A 16,128-nucleotide genomic window follows, 5' to 3' on the forward strand; every position below is an offset into this window, starting at 1 on the left:
ACGAGGTTTTAAAAATCAGGGTGCCGGATCACATTATTTTATTTCATAGTTATTCTTACGCCATGACATGACTAGGAGTCGCAATAAATAAAATATATTTTTTTTTATTTCCTTCACTTGACATGACCTATGCGTTTTAGTTGTTTTTCATATAGCATTTTCCGTAACATACACATGTCTATCCCGGTAGGCAAGGTGACCAGATCTAGCACCAAAAAAGCGAGATGTAGCTCTTTCTCTCAATCTTTGGAAATCTCAGTCTCTGATTTTGGTTTAGCTTTTTCAGTTCGTTTTTTCGTTCTTTCTTTAGTTCTGTGTGAGCTGTTTTGGGCATATTCTTGGTTTTACTCATTCTTTTTTTGCGTTGGATAACTTTCTCCAAGACCCTTAACTTTTGGTCTTGCTCTTTGAGTTGCAAAGAGCTACTAGCTCCTTTTAGTCAAAATCATTGGGGTAGCCCAAGGGCGGGTTTTTTACTCTGGCATATTTTGACGGGAGTTTCTGGCCTATTTTACCCGATATCGGGCAACACTGAAGGCAGCCTGACCAAAAAATAGTCCGATCGATGAGGGCCAAGGCGAATGAAGGCCAGCCCGAACTAGAGACAAGGGAAACGCGGCTGAGTCCGTGAATGAGTCGAGGGAGTGAATGGAACTGCAGCTGAGCCCAAGACCAGACCAAGGACGGAACGAACGAAAGAACCTAAGAAAGAGAAGAAAGACAGACAGACAGGCAAACGCTGTGAGTGAGTGATTGAGTGAGGGAGTGAGGAACGAGCGACGACATTAGGAGGGACTTTGAATCAAATGGAAGAAGTGGTTGAAACAATCAATTCCACCACTTAGTTAGTCAACTAACCAGCCAAACAGACACCCAGCCAGCCAGCCAGCCAGCCAGCCAGCCAAGGTGGATCGAACGAACTAACGAACGATCAATGAACTGACCAACTAACCAACCAACCAACTAATCTTTCCACGACGGAATCCGAGTGACTTCTCGATCCAGATTAGTTCCAAGCGGTTCAGGTGGTTCAAGCGGATCGACGACTCAATCAAACTGAGGCTATCCTCGATCCTCGATCCTCGATCCTCGATCCTTTCATCCTCTCAAACCTCCTCCTGTGCCGCGTGTCTCAGCGGCTTTGTCGTCGTGCCCGACCCAGCAGACAGATTACTATATAGCATAAATACCAGTGGGCTAGCGCATTCCCCTGGGCGTGGTGAGCCAGTCGCCAAACTGGACCGTCATTCATTCATTGTTTCAGCCAGCCATTGAAGAGCTCACTTGGTGTTTTGGCTCTTGAGTCGAGCACTCATCCACCCATCCGCCCATTCGTCAGGCGAATCCCGTGGATTTTGACCCACCTTTTTATTTCCTGATTGTCTGTCCCAGTGAGTCCAGCCAAGCCAACAAGCCAGGCCAAGCCAGGCCAGGCGGGTGGGCCCCATGTCGTCGGACGACGAGGATTATCTGTACGACGACGATTCGGATGACTCGGGCAATGAGTCGACCGTCAACCAGGATGAGGATGACGACAATGATGATTTTGGCATGGACATTGGGCTGGGTGAAGAAGCTAGCGGCTCCGGCGGCGGGGGCGGTGGTGGTCTCATGATGATGGTGTCCGGCGCCGACAAGAAGGGATCCGATCATGCCCACCCCTATGAAGTGCTCTCGACCGAACAGATCGTGGAACACATGGTGGATTGTATCAAGGAGGTCAACTCGGTCATCCAGATTCCCACCACCACGGTGCGGATATTGCTCAATCACTTCAAATGGGACAAGGAGAAACTCATGGAACGATACTTCTCGGATAGCCAGGAACAGATGTTTGCCGAGGCGAAGGTGGTCCCACCTTATAAATTGGGGGCCAAGGCCATGGTGGCCCCCGACCTGGGGGGCCGAGGGGTCAGCCTTTCGGCCAAATCCACCCTGGAATGCGAGATTTGTTACTTGACTTTGCCCAAATCGGTAAGTGGACGACGGATCGAGTCAACCAACTAGTGACCTAACTTGTACGGAATTAGAAAAGCCGACAGCCTGAGGCTCAAAGTATCGACCGGGAGAAATCTGAGAATACTAAGTTGAGTACATTGGCAGAGGTCAAGTCCATCTTACCATGAACAAAAACTTGACGGCAAACCAGACACGCTCACTATTTGTCAGAATTGAATTGATGGTTGTGCTTATGGGCACTCGTAGACACTAAATATAGCTACTGTTTTTGAAGTAATTTAGGAAAACCAGTCGCCAGTGTGACGAAATTGAAGTATGTCAATGCCATAGAAAACCACAACCATATGAAGTTATCTATGGTCAATGCGATCAGACAGACCCTTCTAGCTTGGCCTTTTCCTTGAATTGGTTCTTACGTTCACTGACGATTACTTCATTTCGTCTCTAGCTTACCACCGCGCTCGAATGTGGCCATCCATACTGTAATTCTTGCTGGACAGAGTACATCACATCCAAAATTATGAACGAAGGTGCCAGTCAATCTATCGAGTGTCCTGGCAATTGCGACATCCTGGTGGACGATGTGACAGTGATGAAATTAGTGAAAGATTCGAAAGTCAAGCTCAAATATCAGCACCTCATCACCAACAGTTTCGTGGACTGCAATCGACTCATGCGCTGGTGCCCGGCTCCGGATTGCCCGAATGCCGTTAAAGTCCAATTTGTCGAGTCCAGACCCGTGAAATGTCGATGTAGTCATTTGTTTTGTTTCGCTTGCTCGGAAAATTGGCATGACCCAGTCCGGTGTGTCCTCATCAAGCGATGGATTAAAAAGTGTGACGATGATTCGGAGACTTCGAATTGGATTTCGGCCAACACCAAGGAGTGCCCCAAGTGTAAGGCCACCATTGAAAAAGACGGGGGCTGTAACCATATGATATGCCGTAACCAATCGTGCCGAGCCGACTTCTGCTGGGTGTGCTTGGGTCCATGGGAACCTCATGGGAGTTCTTGGTACAACTGCAATCGCTACGACGAGGACGAAGCCAAAAACGCACGCGATAGTCAAGAGAAATCTCGAGCCGCACTACAACGCTACTTGTTCTATTGTAACCGTTACATGAACCATCTACAGTCGTTGAAATTCGAAAATAACCTCTATAGTATGGTGAAGGTAGGGGAATTGTTAGCCTTTTTTTCTTTCAATTGCCGCCAGCCGAACTATGTTCCGAGCCAGTCATTTCTACCCATGAACATCTCAATTTCAGGACAAAATGGACGAGATGCAACAACATAACATGTCATGGATTGAAGTCCAGTTCCTAAAAAAGGCAGTAGATATTTTGTGTGAATGTCGACGAACCCTGATGTACACCTATGTTTTCGCTTATTACCTGAAGAGAAATAATCAGAGCGAATTGTTCGAAGTAAGTATTATTGGGTCGTGGTGATTGGCAAATAGAATGGAATGAAAAAAAGTGGCGTGGTTTTATTATTAAGTCTTTCAATTTAGGCCAACCAAAAAGATTTGGAAAACTCTACTGAACATCTATCCGAATATTTGGAGAGAGACATTTCTGCCGAAAATCTGGTAGATATCAAGCAAAAAGTCCAAGATAAATTCAGGTAACTTGTCCTCTCTTACGAGCAAAAGCAGAGTGAAAGCACCTACAACCAAAATATTTCCGTTCCAGATACTGCGATAGCCGACGACGAGTGCTTTTGGACCATGTTCATGAGGGCTATGACAGGGACTGGTGGGTTTACACTTCAGATGACATAACATCATGAATTTCTTACGCTCTCGAATCCTGACAAGACCTCCCAAATGATTGACGAGAGTGAGGCGGTGCCAGGAGAAATTACATCAAATTTGCCTTATTCAAGATATCTTCCTACAGCAAAAATCACTTCTGATTAGAGACGTGCTAATCTGACCCTCTCGCAAGTCACTTGAGTTCATCTGAGGAATCGAAAGATCAACCACAATTCAGTTCTATGTCAGACGCCCCCACCCCAACAAGTTGAACCAGAAAATAAAGTGTGATATTTCTCGATATTTTCTTATATTCTTTTCTTCAGAGTACCATGTTGCGAAGGATGTGAGCCTTCCTAATCAGCGGAGCCACTCATCATAATGTCCACTTTTTCAGGTGGGCTATGTCTGGTTGGGTATCAGATTAGTAGTCCGGCTATGCCCTTCCTTGACACAGATCGGCATGAAAAGCCAAATATGGGACCTGTCAGGGTTGGGAACTTCGCAGAAAAAGCAAATGGTTCATTTTTGCGGACTTCCTTACCACAACCGGGATTGAAATCCCAACAATTCAAGACGAGAAATTTATTCGTTTTACTTAACTTTTATTTATGTATATTATTTGATCTACCAACGAATTAGAGTTGGCAGATTTGGTTAATCCTTGAATATAAGGTTGGTCGGGAATTTTTAGTCAAAAACTTGTCCAAGTCCGACTAAAATCCTTCTACTGGATCAACGCCTACGAATGTTTGAGGGCAGCAAATTGAACAATGAAGGAGCCCGAGAAAGAAGAGAAGCGGCCTTCATTGCTTTAACTGGCCTGGATTCTTGAGGGCTTGAAGGTGCTCTCAAAACGCACGTTAAGCCTCTACGGTCACTACAATTAACCCTAAATCCTGGGTTGGGACAAAGCTCATAGATGCTTTCGTACCTTCTCTGAATACTGTACAATCCCAACCTTTCCCAATACGAGAGCTCTCTCATATCCTCAATGTTCCTGGTAAAACATCTTTGGACATGCTCGAGCATTGCAAACCTGCTGAACAATCACTTGTCCAGAGTTAGCACCGTGATGCTATATCTGGATATACCTGCGGTATATTCAACTACAACTGCCAACTTTCAACTGGAAATATAACAAATATATGTTCATCAAACTTTTCATTATCTTCGAGGACCACCCCTAAATCCTTCATGAACGGGCTCTGCTGAATGCCTTTACCTTCACCATCTTCTAATGGAGAGTCCTGTCTATCGACCTAAAATTCATTGAGCGGAATTTCATTCCATTCAGTGCCATGTTACTCGCAGCAACCTAGGAGTAGATTTGGTCTGGGACCTCTACTAGACTTACGGAATACTGACCATTCCTACCACATACCAATTTTGTATCATCAGCTTAGGAAGACCTTTCTAAAGCTACTTCCTCAAAAACCTTTGATCGTTGTGCTGTCATTTTTCTAATTGGCTTCTTGAGAATTCCATTGAGATCCTCTTCAAAATGTGAACAGTGACAATTAATGGCTCAGGAGCGTCTGGGTAGTGGGCACTAAGTGTGTATTGATGCCTTAACGGCTGACCTCTTTAGAAAATTGCAATTGCCAAAAAAAGGCAATTAAATTTTGAAATTGCTTGATCTTCAAATGTTATTTGGAACAAAAATTACCAATCTGTGTCTAAATTGATTTTTTGCCTTTAAACATGAAATTCCAAACTGGCAAGGAAACAAAAAGTTCAGTGCTGCATGAGTTTATATTTATTTTAGTTCAATATTCTGTAAGTTTCCTTGAGTCAAAATTGTACCTTGATGACCTATAAACCTCGGCCAATTAATTTTTTTTTCGTTTGTTTTTTCACGGGCTTTTCAAACCGCAACAGGGAATGTAATCCCCAGTGCTATCAAAATGAAAGGTTGTAATTCGTCTATTTATTACTTTTTAATCCTCATATGATATTTGGTCTACCAAGTTGGTAGACCGAGCTGGTCCTTGAAAGTAGGGTTGATCTGGAATGCTACCTAATTTTTTGTCCAAGTCTGACTTGAAAGATACTACCGGATCAATAAGCCCTAGGTATTCCCTACGAATATTAGAGGGAAGCAAATTAAACAATGAAGGAGCACGAGAAAGAAGAGAAGTGGACTTCATAGTTCGAACTAGGCTGGATTCTCGAGGGCTTGAAGGTGCTCTCAAAACGCACATTAAGCTTCTACGGTCACTATGTAGAATTGACCCTAAATCCTGGGTTTGGACAAAGCTCATGGATACTTTTGAAGACGTGCAGTATCAGATACCTTTCGAACCTTCTCTGAACATTGTGCAGTCCCAACCTTTTAGTCCCTCCTTAGCCCTCTAGTCTCTCCCAATACAAGAGCTCTATCATTCTTGTGATTTTCCTAGTGAAACATCTTTGGACTTAATCGACCTTTAGCAAACCTGCTGAACTCATTGGAGCCTAAATGGGTGAAGCATATTCAAGATGTGGCTGAACAATCGACTTGTCCAGAGTTAGCATCATAGATGTGGTTAGCATCGTGATACTATCTCTGGACTTAAACGTGCGATATATCCAACCACACATTTGAAAAGTTTTACACACCTTCAACTGGATATGCTCATCGAACTCTCCATTACTTTGGAGGGCTACACCTAGATCTTTAATAGATGAGACCTGCTCAACATGTTTACCTCCATTATCTACAAGTGAAGTCTTCAAAGGAGTTAACCCAGCGGTCATTGAGCGGAATTTCATTCAGCAACAGCAACCCAGGAGTAGCTTATGTCTAGGTCCTTTGCCAGGCTGGTGGAATCTTGGCCATTCCTACCAGAAACTTGCTTTGCATCGTTATTTAATTGAGAACTTTGCCTTGGATCCCAATGTCATGAAGTCTATTCAACAAAAGGCCATGATCTACTTTATCAAGGGCCTTGGCAAACTCAAGATAGACAACATCAACTGACTTGTGTCTCTCTAGCCCTTTAATAACCTGCCCTATGTGTTCAATCAGTTGGGTAACCGTGCTAAAATGTGCTTGGAACCCATGCTGGCTAGGAGGAGGGACTTCATGGATATCAAGAAATTCAACGAGTTTAAACTTCAGTCTCAAACCCATAGCAATATTCAAAGTGAGAAAAAACGGCCTATAGTTACTACCCTTTTAAAAAAATGGAACAACGTGAGCTAACTTTGGTGAAGAGGGAAACTTGCCCTTATCCAAGATGCAACGCATCAAGTTCGAGAAAACAGGAGCAAGAACCAATGAGCATCTCATCAGAAACTGAGATGTCACACTATCAGGTCCAGGAGAAATTGAAAACCTCAAGTCCCAGATGGCCTCTAATGCATCTTGATCTGTAACTACGAGATTATGAAATTGCTTAATTCGATTAACGTCATCAATATCAATAGACTCGTCATTAGAACAATGAGCTGTTATTTCAAAACTCATTGGGGTTGAAAACACACTAGAGCACTGATCTCTAAGCATGTTAGCCATAGCCTCTACATTGATAAGGCTTCCCCAACAACCTCAAAAGGCCCAACAGGGAGCTTCATATTTCTCTTAAGAGTTTACATAAGAGAAAAAAAAGGCTTCAGATTCGACCTGACCTCCTGTACCACCTTACTCAGTTTGGAATTTGTCATTTTCGGTGGAGGCCATAATCTTATCCTGAATTACGTCCAACTTTTTTGGAGACTAGCCACAATCACTGGATTCGATGAGCTCTTCAGCCTTTCAGCTAGTTTGCAAGACTTTTTGAACAAAGTCTTTCCATATTTTGAAATTTTTGTCCGTGTGCCAATTTTCGGAACACATTCCGAACTTACTAGATTGCAGCAAACTTCCTCAAAAACTGAAGCTAATGAGGGATGGATTTGGAGGTTTAGTGATTTCCATTTTTTTTACCGCCGGCAATTAAAAAAAGCGAAATGGGCGGTTCGGCTAGGCTGCGGCTGCTCGGACAAGTTTGGGCCGAATCGAGTTTTTTTATATTTATTACCAATAGCATGGTCTCTATCATGGTTATTTTGATTTAGAATCAATACAGAGACACCAAGGCATACATTTCAATCAAAATATTCTTACTCGCTTACTTGGCAATTTTCTGTTTTTCACGTATCATCTCGTTAAATCGACGGAGCTTTTTGCTGGGTTAAGCAGAGATTTGCCCACTCAGACAGTACGAGAGGAGAATCAGTTCCGTTGGTCTAATGACTTAATAGTGGAAATGCAGATATTGGACTAGGGAATTAAAAATACTTTGAATGAGATGTATTTTTGGTTATGGTATTCAACATGTGGATAGATTAATCGACAATGTGAGGATGTAGCTGTCTTTTTGGTAGCTAATCTTACCCAAGCCAGCTGAAAGAATTTACTCACGTCACAATATCATGGTACACAAATTTATTCAACGTTTAGGTAGAAAAGTATTTTCAGTGCTGAAAAGTCTTCATTTCAGGGAATAGCTTGAATACTTGCTGGATTTTTAGAAAATCTCTTTGATCAATGATAGAGTACGAAAGCGGGCTATCAGGATTTTGCCGCACCTACTGGCGTGGCATAAGAAGACAATGAGGGTGGTTTAAGGAGGATTGATTTGGTATTCTTTTGTAAGTTTGTTCATTAGTTCGCTCGCTCAGTCCTTATGGACCGTGGTGAGAGTAAAATGATAAGGAGACTTTCTCTGAAGGTGGATATTTATGAAATTGAGCTACTTAGTTGTTGCTTTTCTCACTTGCGTTGATGATATTCTTGCCACTGAAGACGATGACGAAGATATTTGATGGCTAGATACATACGCACACGAAACACCATTAGACTCTGATAGGAATATTATAAAAAATAAGAATATGGTTGGTATAGGTGGATGCTAATAACACATACAGCGGTAAAGGTTATCTAAGAATAAAGAGGGAGAGAGACGAAAGTAGCATTTGAACTCACAATGAATCTACGGATATTTTTTTTTGTCCACACAACACGAATATGTTTTGTCTTTTTTGTCTACGATGAATATATATGTATAGAGATATATATAATATGAACATTATCTTTACTCTGATTTGGTATAGAAGATATAGGTTTTTGCCTTTGTTGTTGTATGTAATAAAGTATCTTTTTGTTGCAATGGTTATTGATGATTTAGGTTCGTTACAGTCCATGACAATTCAAAATTTCTAATGTCACCTAGAATGTACATAGATTTCTTCCAAAATATCGAGATTGGCTTGCTTAAAGCATTTCTTTTTGCGGGGTTGTGATGATGGTGGTGATTATAATAGCAACAACAAGAGGGAATGCAGCTGTAGATTACTTCATTCTGGGATAATGGGTGGGGCAAGAGGGAATCGCAATTCAAATCGATTGCGCCTTATCGGGCGGGGATAGTTCGGTCAACAAATAAGATGCCAGGCCATTTAGCAAAATAGATTTGATAGGGGATGCTCACCAAGAGCAGTCTTTATAGGAATATAAATTGTGGGACGAGCAGTTGAATGAAGACAGTAGAGAAGTTTGATGACGCACTTGCCAAAATCAGAGGTGACGATTCTATTTGGTCAGAGCGGGATAATACATAAGCCATTGCTATGATAGTATTTTATTGGTTTTAATGTTATTATTGGAATTCTTAGCATTAATATGATGATGCTCATAATGTAGCAGTAATTGTGAAAAGGCCCATAGTTCAACTTTTTTGGAAAAGGCAATTTGAAATACCAACTCGCAAAAGGTTTAAGGTGGTAATGGTAATTGTAATAGCAAGGGTGAACGTTGCTGAAGGAGCAGGTGCAGTAGCAATATTGAATAATAATGAACAATTTGTGGGTGAAAATTTACTTAATCAATATAGCACTTACCGAACAGTAATAAAGCTACTGTCTCTGTCGAGAATGGTAGTGTCCCATTTTCATTTGTTAGCAAAAGATAGAAAATCATCTTCTTTGGTAGCAGTTGGAGCTGGCCCATTGGATGGGGAGAGACGAGAGCCTGCGATGACTTGGTCATCCCGACTGAACAAGTTCGAGGAGGAAGAGCTTCGTGGTCCCACCAAACTTCCGTCATAGGCTCCATGACCTAAAGCCTTCGACGATGTAGAACTAGCTAGTCCGACTTCGTTGCAGATACCATCTGTCAAGTTGTTCAGCTCCTGGTCGTGAAAGAGGATACCCGAGGGTTCGCTGCTGACCGAGGATCGGTGCTGAAGGTGGGCGTGTCCATTGCTACTACCATTGGAGCTGCTGTATGGAAGCGACATAGGGGGAGAAACCTCCCCTGAAGACAGAAGGAGCATTGAATTTTTGGCAGTGTTGTTCGAAGAAGAATCGATAGAGGCACTGGGACGACCCAGGGAGCCGAGATCAAGAGAGGAACGTGAGCCCACGTTCAAGTTGAATGGTTTCTGCATGTGATGATTGTTCATGTCACTGGAATTCGAGGAGCATGTGAACTCTCCGTTCAGATAATCATGTCCATCGCCGTTGCTAACAGTGCTTGAGAAGCGGTTGACAGAGTTCAGAAGATTATTCGTCGACGGATTGTGGTGGTTGAGAATATTGCGTGAGATCGGGCCTCCATTACTACGACCTCGGAGGCTATTGGATGACGGTCCATCTAAATCGAGGTTTCCAAGCAGTTTGTTAATATCGCCCCAAATGGCGGTGCCGTTGTTAACTTCTAGACGATCATGATGAATCGAATCAAACAACGAGTGATGCCCGTTTCTATCAAACGGAGGTGAACTTCCAATGCCAGAGTCGTGCGAATCTCCACCTCCATTTGACCAAGGTACGTTTCGAGCAATACCACTCCCGGACATGTGAAGCGGAGAATCATTGGCTCCAAAGTTATTGCTGCCATCCAATATGTTTTGAAGAATAATGCCTTTGCCTGAGTTGCCAGAAGAGGCCAGACTAGAGAAAGCAGAATCTGTTCCACCTCCATTGAGAATACTGTTGAACTTGTTCTGTGATGAAGTAGACGACAAGTTGCTGCCACTACCCATGGGTCCGTCCAAGCCAGAGGAACTAAATGCCGATGAGGATGAGTATCCATTAAAACCATTATGCTCATCTATTCCGTTCATATCCATGTTGTAGAGGCCTAGCCCATTCATGCTTCCGCCGTTGTTGTCGTTACCGGTACGCATTGCAATGTGGGCTTCAATTTCTTTGCGGGCAGCCTCAACATTTTCGGGCAAGCCAGTAACATCAAAAACGGGTTCTTTATCTCTTGACGGAGTCACAATGTACGTATGAGTTTGTTGCTGGATCCTCTTAATGGTTGCCCCCTTGGGTCCAACTACGAGACCAACAACTCGGTATGGAACTCGAACTTGAACGGTGGTTTGGCCAGGTTGATTAGCTACCAATTGTCCAAAGGCTAATGTCGAGTTAATGGAATTCTTAGTTCGAGAAGCTCGAATCTGAGAAAAGTGCTCGGCAGCCGACAAAATCTCACGCTTGGCCAAGGCAACATCCTCTTTTCGACCCGTAACTACAAAGACGGGTTCCTCTCCGCGAACAGGAGTCTTAATGTATGTATTCGTTTTGGTTCGCAATGCCTTGATTTTACAGCCTGGAATGAACAGAAAGAAGTTATTTAAAAACTGGAAAAGGGCTGTTTTGAAGGCCCCGACTATGGATGTGTCATAGTTTTTGGCTTCCTGTCTCCCCCAAGAATATTGTCATTGGTGGGTTATCGTGGCCAAGATTCTACATAAGCGTTCGCTCTACTTCTACTTTCCTATCTTTAGTACACTAGAATCTCCTACATTTTCCCCTCGCTCTCTTTCTCTCCGATTTCCTCGCACAAAACATTGGAGAAGGAAGTAAATGACAGATCTCAATGCACGAAGAAATGCTCCTGGCCTTCAGAGCCCCAAAATGGGGTCATGGGGAATTATTTGCGTATACTTGCTGCCAAGTGCTCTTTGGCTCCCTCGGCTTTCCATCTCGGCAGGCAAGCTCAAAGCTACAAGCAACCAACACGTTCTTCCTCCTTGGGCTCCTTGGCACCTCGTTTGAGAAAGAATAGGATATCTTGGGATGGCGAAGAATTTTTTTTATCTTCGTGCATGTCTTTTCATCTTTAATACACCCAAATGCAATTGCAGTAATTATTTAATTGTTGCAAGTTTTGGCGAAGAGACGCAATTACAATTCATTTACTACAATCCATCCAGAACAGAATGTGTGGAGTGAACGTAAATCATAGAACGTTTTAGTATTCAGGGTATAACCAGGGAAATCTGATGCTTTCACGCTTCGTGAAAGTCGGCTGTTAGAAAATTTTCCTTCCCTCAAGAAACGTTTTAAGGCTAAATAACTGTAATCCTTAGATCGTTCTTAACATTCGAGACAAATTTGTTCGGCTTGAAAATGCTTTAAAAACTGTCCAACACCACTTCCTTCCTACTTATCTTGGGCAAAAACTCTAAAGTAAGATCCATTAAGCTTGATAACGAAAAAGTCACCCCCTTAATAAGAGGTAGGAGAAAGCTGCGTTCATTTCTTGTTAAAAGACTTCTACCCTCAGTTCAGGTTGCCTTAGAAAGCTTTTTCCAACATCGCTCAAAGACCGCGCAGCTTGCTATGGCTGAACACATGAGCACTTCCATTGAACGTGCGCGTGGGTTTCCGACGATCAGAACTGGGGTTAACAAGGCCCACGGATGATATCAAATATATTATGCCAGCCATTGAAAAACGTATGGAAAGTACAAGAAATCGAGGGAGTGCTATCCTGTGTTCCTTCGACTTTTCCATAAGGTCCCATTATAATGAACTTGTCCCTCATACAAGAGTGGGAAAGAGTCGGACTTGCAACCTGACCAAGGGTGGGTGTGTTATCTATCATGTGTGACTGTCGTACCCTCTCATAGCTAACATAGCCTCTTGTTTCAAGAGAGGCAGAAACAAACCTTACATTAGGAGCAGCTGGAGCAAGCTCGAGCCTTTGCTTACGTTCCCCGTTGAAATTGCTAAGGGTAACTATTGGGATTGGATTGCATCCAAACAAATCAATCGTTATTGCATGTGGTCTTATGCCGAACAATGACACGCAGAATATTAAAACAGATCCGTCTTCTTAATACAGCTTCCTTAACAATATGGCAGAAGGTGGCTAGAAAATTGTCTTCATTTTTTCAAAAATTTGCCGGTTTGAAGTGGGATTTTCTTGTTTATTAGGCAACTTCATCTCTCTCTCTCTGTTCACCTTACTTTCGGAAAAAATTAACAAAGAACGGAGCGTTATCGATTGGAAGTCTTTGCCAGTGTTGTGAAGCTTCCCGCAGGAAGACTGGGAGGGAGGTACAGGGAGCGAAAGGACCAGGAAGAGGGAGGGGGAGGGGGCTGTAAGGACACTCAGAACAACAGCTAACGATTTTCCCTTATCTGGCGAGAGGGCCAATAGTCAGATCTTGAAAAAGCTCGAGCGACAGCATTAAGCAAGGGTAGGAGTAGCATTCAGGGCCATGGTTCCAAAGGAAACAAAGGAGGTCAGGAAAACAGCTTTCGAGTACAATTACTGGAGAGGGGTAGTTTGGTTGAATCGGCATTTACTTTTCCATTGATGGAATTGTTAGAACGACCAAATATCTTACTAATACTCTACTTATGGATTGTCTGCATCTTTTAGTAACTAAATTAAGAACGCAATTCAGAGCAAACATCAATTGGTCCTTACATCCGAACTTGAAATCTCAATGATATATTATGTCCAAAACTAGATGCAATTGAAAGAACTACAGCATAGACCAAAAAATTACCCGCGTGCAGTTTATCAGACAATGACTCCACACCAGCCCTAGGTACCCTCTCAGCTGCTCGATACCCTCCTTTAACCATCCTTGCACAACGACACAAACAACACAACCGCTAACTTCATCGCCATGATTGAAGAAAAATCAGCTGTTCGAACATTGGTCTCACAAAGGATCTTCCGGAGAAGATGGGCTCCCTTAGCCAGCAGCCCTAATGGCGTACGTACCCGGACTCCTGTATCTAACCAACATTAGTCCCAGACAACAACTGCCCACCTGAGCTTTGTCAAGCTAATCCAGTGTCCAACCAGCTGGGTCGGACAAATGGGCTGTCACGACATCAAACCGGCTGTACTGGCGCAACTGCCAGCAACAACTACATACGTGAAACATCCACGCGGGGAATTACATTGGATCGACGGCTGCACATCTGAGAACCACGAGGTGGAATCAAAACATATTTCTTCTTACTCTATCTAGTTTTCCGGAAATGAATACCCCATTTTGAATCAGGCTGTAAAAGAGTATTCCTTTAAAGCACATTGACTTTTGGGTAACGCCATTAAGGTGTTGGGCCGGTGATAATAGGAGAGCCTATGGTAGAAATGGAAGGCTCCTTCTCTTATGAGAATGCAAAAGTCCCATCACATTTCCAAGGATTCGAGGAACTCGAATTTGTTCCTTCTTCATTTTCAAAATGTGCCCTCGGCAAGGCCACTTGATTTCTATCCATTATTTCTTTTTCTCTTATAAATTGGTTTGGGTAGACATGTTTTCGGCCAAAGAGCAATCCCAGAAAGATCCGAGCATCCACTGACGATGATGACGGTTGGCTGGCTAGCTGGTCCCTAAAGACCATCGAGTAACATACATGTATGGAACATCGAGCTGTCCCTGACGAAGCAGGAGAGTAACAAAAAGGGAGTTGCAAAAGCTGACACATCCAAATGCCCCAGGGAGGGCTGGTGACCGTAGCAGCTGGTTCTCAGCAGCTTTCTCCCTGTCTTATTTTCAGCCTTTGTTGGTTGGGGTAAAATAATCAATAATTCGCCGGTTGCTTTCTCAAGCCAGCTGCCCTGAAGATCCCCTCCCCTTTATGTCCCTTTAAAGCCCTGGCGCACTTCCGCGAATCCAATGGTTGCGACTACGATGGATCAAACTTGCATCGGGCCGCCAAACTGAGAATCCCTCCTCCCCTGGACTCATTACACCATTCTAGCCTTACATGACTGAGAACGTGAGTGTGAGCGGTCTTTGAGAGAGGAGAGGACCCTCAGTCTTGTGCCGTACATCCATTTCCAGATGCACTAAAACAGCGCAGGCGGGCCAAAGGGTGGCAAAGAAAGGTGGGGTGGTGATTGTACTTGGATGTACGAGAAGCCAACGAAGAAAGGCAACCATCGAGGGAACAGGGGGATTTCCCCCTCACTTCCACCCGAGTGAATGACCTCAATTCGAGGCCAGCAGCTATTCACTGCTGTGAATGAAAAGAGGGTATGGACGTAAGAGAAGAAAAGGAGCAGGGACTCTGAACGAGTTCACCCCAACCAACTTGAGACTAACGCAAGAACGTTTAATCGAGAAAGGGAAGGTTCCAATATAAGGCAAAACCAGCTCGATCCACCCACCCCAACTCCAACCCCGAAAAATAAGATAGCATTATCTGACTCAAAAGGTTGATCAATGAATTTCAATTAAGATCAGATATGAATCAAGCTAGGCCGGGAAAGCGAGAGGCAATGCATAATACAGAGTCTTACCTTGACGGCCCACAATCTCAGCCACATGCTCGGACGTGGGAACGGGAACACATTCGGTCATATTCTGACTGCGACGAGCTTTGAGGTCCTCCAGCGATCCGTGGTTGGGGTATTGAGATGAATGAAAGGGGTGCAGGAGTGGGTTGTCCGAATGGTGGCCACTCATCAGACCACTGCTTCCATTCACGCCTGATAAACCGCCACCACCATTCATACCGTGACTGTGTTGGGAGTGGTGAAGACTAGCAGTGGGCGAGTCCACCAACGGATTCCCGCCTAACCCCGCTTGCTGCCCTTGTAGCATGGCCAGTTCCAAGGCCAATTGCACAGTTCGGCTCTCTTCGAAGGATGAGGTACACGCAGGATTTGAAGATGAAGACGACGACGAGGACGAGGGCAGCGTGAAGCTGTGGTGACGACCCGCAAAGTGAGCCGCGGCGTGACCGTGGTGAGGGTGGGGTGGCCCGGCGTGGCTCCCGCCACCTCCGCGAGAAGCCCCGTGTCCGCCCGAATTGAGGCCACTCCCCGCCGGACTCAAGCCGTGATGACCCACGCCCCCACCAGGGGCCAATCCCTGGTGCGAAGCGTGGTGATTGAAGGCGTGACTGGCCGCCTCCATGTTGTCCAGACTATTGAGACTGAGCGTGGAGGAGGCGGAGTTGCCGGAGGAAGAGGAGGCCGGGAAAAGGGTTTGGGAAGAAGCCGGCATCTTGAGCCGTCGTCACAGCCACGAACAGCCGAGCCAGCGAGCAAGCGAGACAGTCAGCCAGCTAACTAGTGCTACCAAAATAGAGGGGAACAACTCGATAGCAGAGTCCTCCACATAAACGTTCACGATTCCGTTGATATTCTGCGTATGTATGAATGTTGGTTTACTTGTCCC

The 16,128-nt window shown here is 44.2% G+C and overlaps 2 protein-coding genes across 3 annotated transcripts; one reads left to right on the top strand and one right to left on the bottom strand.

The window, feature by feature from the left end:
- The first annotated feature begins 591 nt into the window (after positions 1 to 591).
- On the top strand, positions 592 to 4,016 carry LOC131879921 (E3 ubiquitin-protein ligase ARIH1-like). 2 transcript variants are annotated; one of them, XR_009373212.1, is made up of 5 exons: positions 592 to 1,974; positions 2,408 to 3,133; positions 3,228 to 3,386; positions 3,460 to 3,585; positions 3,654 to 4,016. XR_009373212.1 is itself a non-coding variant. In XM_059226414.1 (5 exons), exons 1-5 carry the CDS (start codon positions 1,447 to 1,449, stop codon positions 3,748 to 3,750), a joined length of 1,623 nt encoding a protein of 540 aa, XP_059082397.1. In that variant the 5' UTR covers positions 594 to 1,446; the 3' UTR covers positions 3,751 to 4,016. The 2 variants fall into 2 exon arrangements, 1 of the variants encoding a protein (XP_059082397.1); XM_059226414.1 differs by having other exon boundaries at positions 594 to 1,974; positions 3,473 to 3,585.
- A 4,095-nt stretch (positions 4,017 to 8,111) lies between these two features.
- On the bottom strand, positions 8,112 to 16,122 carry LOC131879919 (uncharacterized). Its single transcript, XM_059226412.1, has 2 exons — positions 15,246 to 16,122; positions 8,112 to 11,297 (listed from the first exon to the last, which is right to left on the bottom strand). Exons 1-2 carry the CDS (start codon positions 15,952 to 15,954, stop codon positions 9,631 to 9,633), a joined length of 2,376 nt encoding a protein of 791 aa, XP_059082395.1. The 5' UTR covers positions 15,955 to 16,122; the 3' UTR covers positions 8,112 to 9,630.
- Positions 16,123 to 16,128: the final 6 nt, after the last annotated feature.

This window comes from Tigriopus californicus, chromosome 4, assembly GCF_007210705.1.
Source record: "Tigriopus californicus strain San Diego chromosome 4, Tcal_SD_v2.1, whole genome shotgun sequence".
Lineage (NCBI taxonomy): Eukaryota > Metazoa > Arthropoda > Copepoda > Harpacticoida > Harpacticidae > Tigriopus > Tigriopus californicus.

Coding starts and splice junctions, on each gene's coding strand:
- LOC131879919 (XM_059226412.1), bottom strand. CDS start 15,954: ATGCCGGCTTCTTCCCAAACCCTTTTCCCGGCCTCCTCTTCCTCCGGC. Junction 11,298..15,245: donor TGAGATTGTGGGCCGTCAAG/GTAAGACTCTGT, acceptor TGTTCATTCCAG/GCTGTAAAATCAAGGCATTG.
- LOC131879921 (XM_059226414.1), top strand. CDS start 1,447: ATGTCGTCGGACGACGAGGATTATCTGTACGACGACGATTCGGATGAC. Junction 3,134..3,227: donor ACCTCTATAGTATGGTGAAG/GTAGGGGAATTG, acceptor TCTCAATTTCAG/GACAAAATGGACGAGATGCA. Junction 3,387..3,472: donor ATCAGAGCGAATTGTTCGAA/GTAAGTATTATT, acceptor CTTTCAATTTAG/GCCAACCAAAAAGATTTGGA.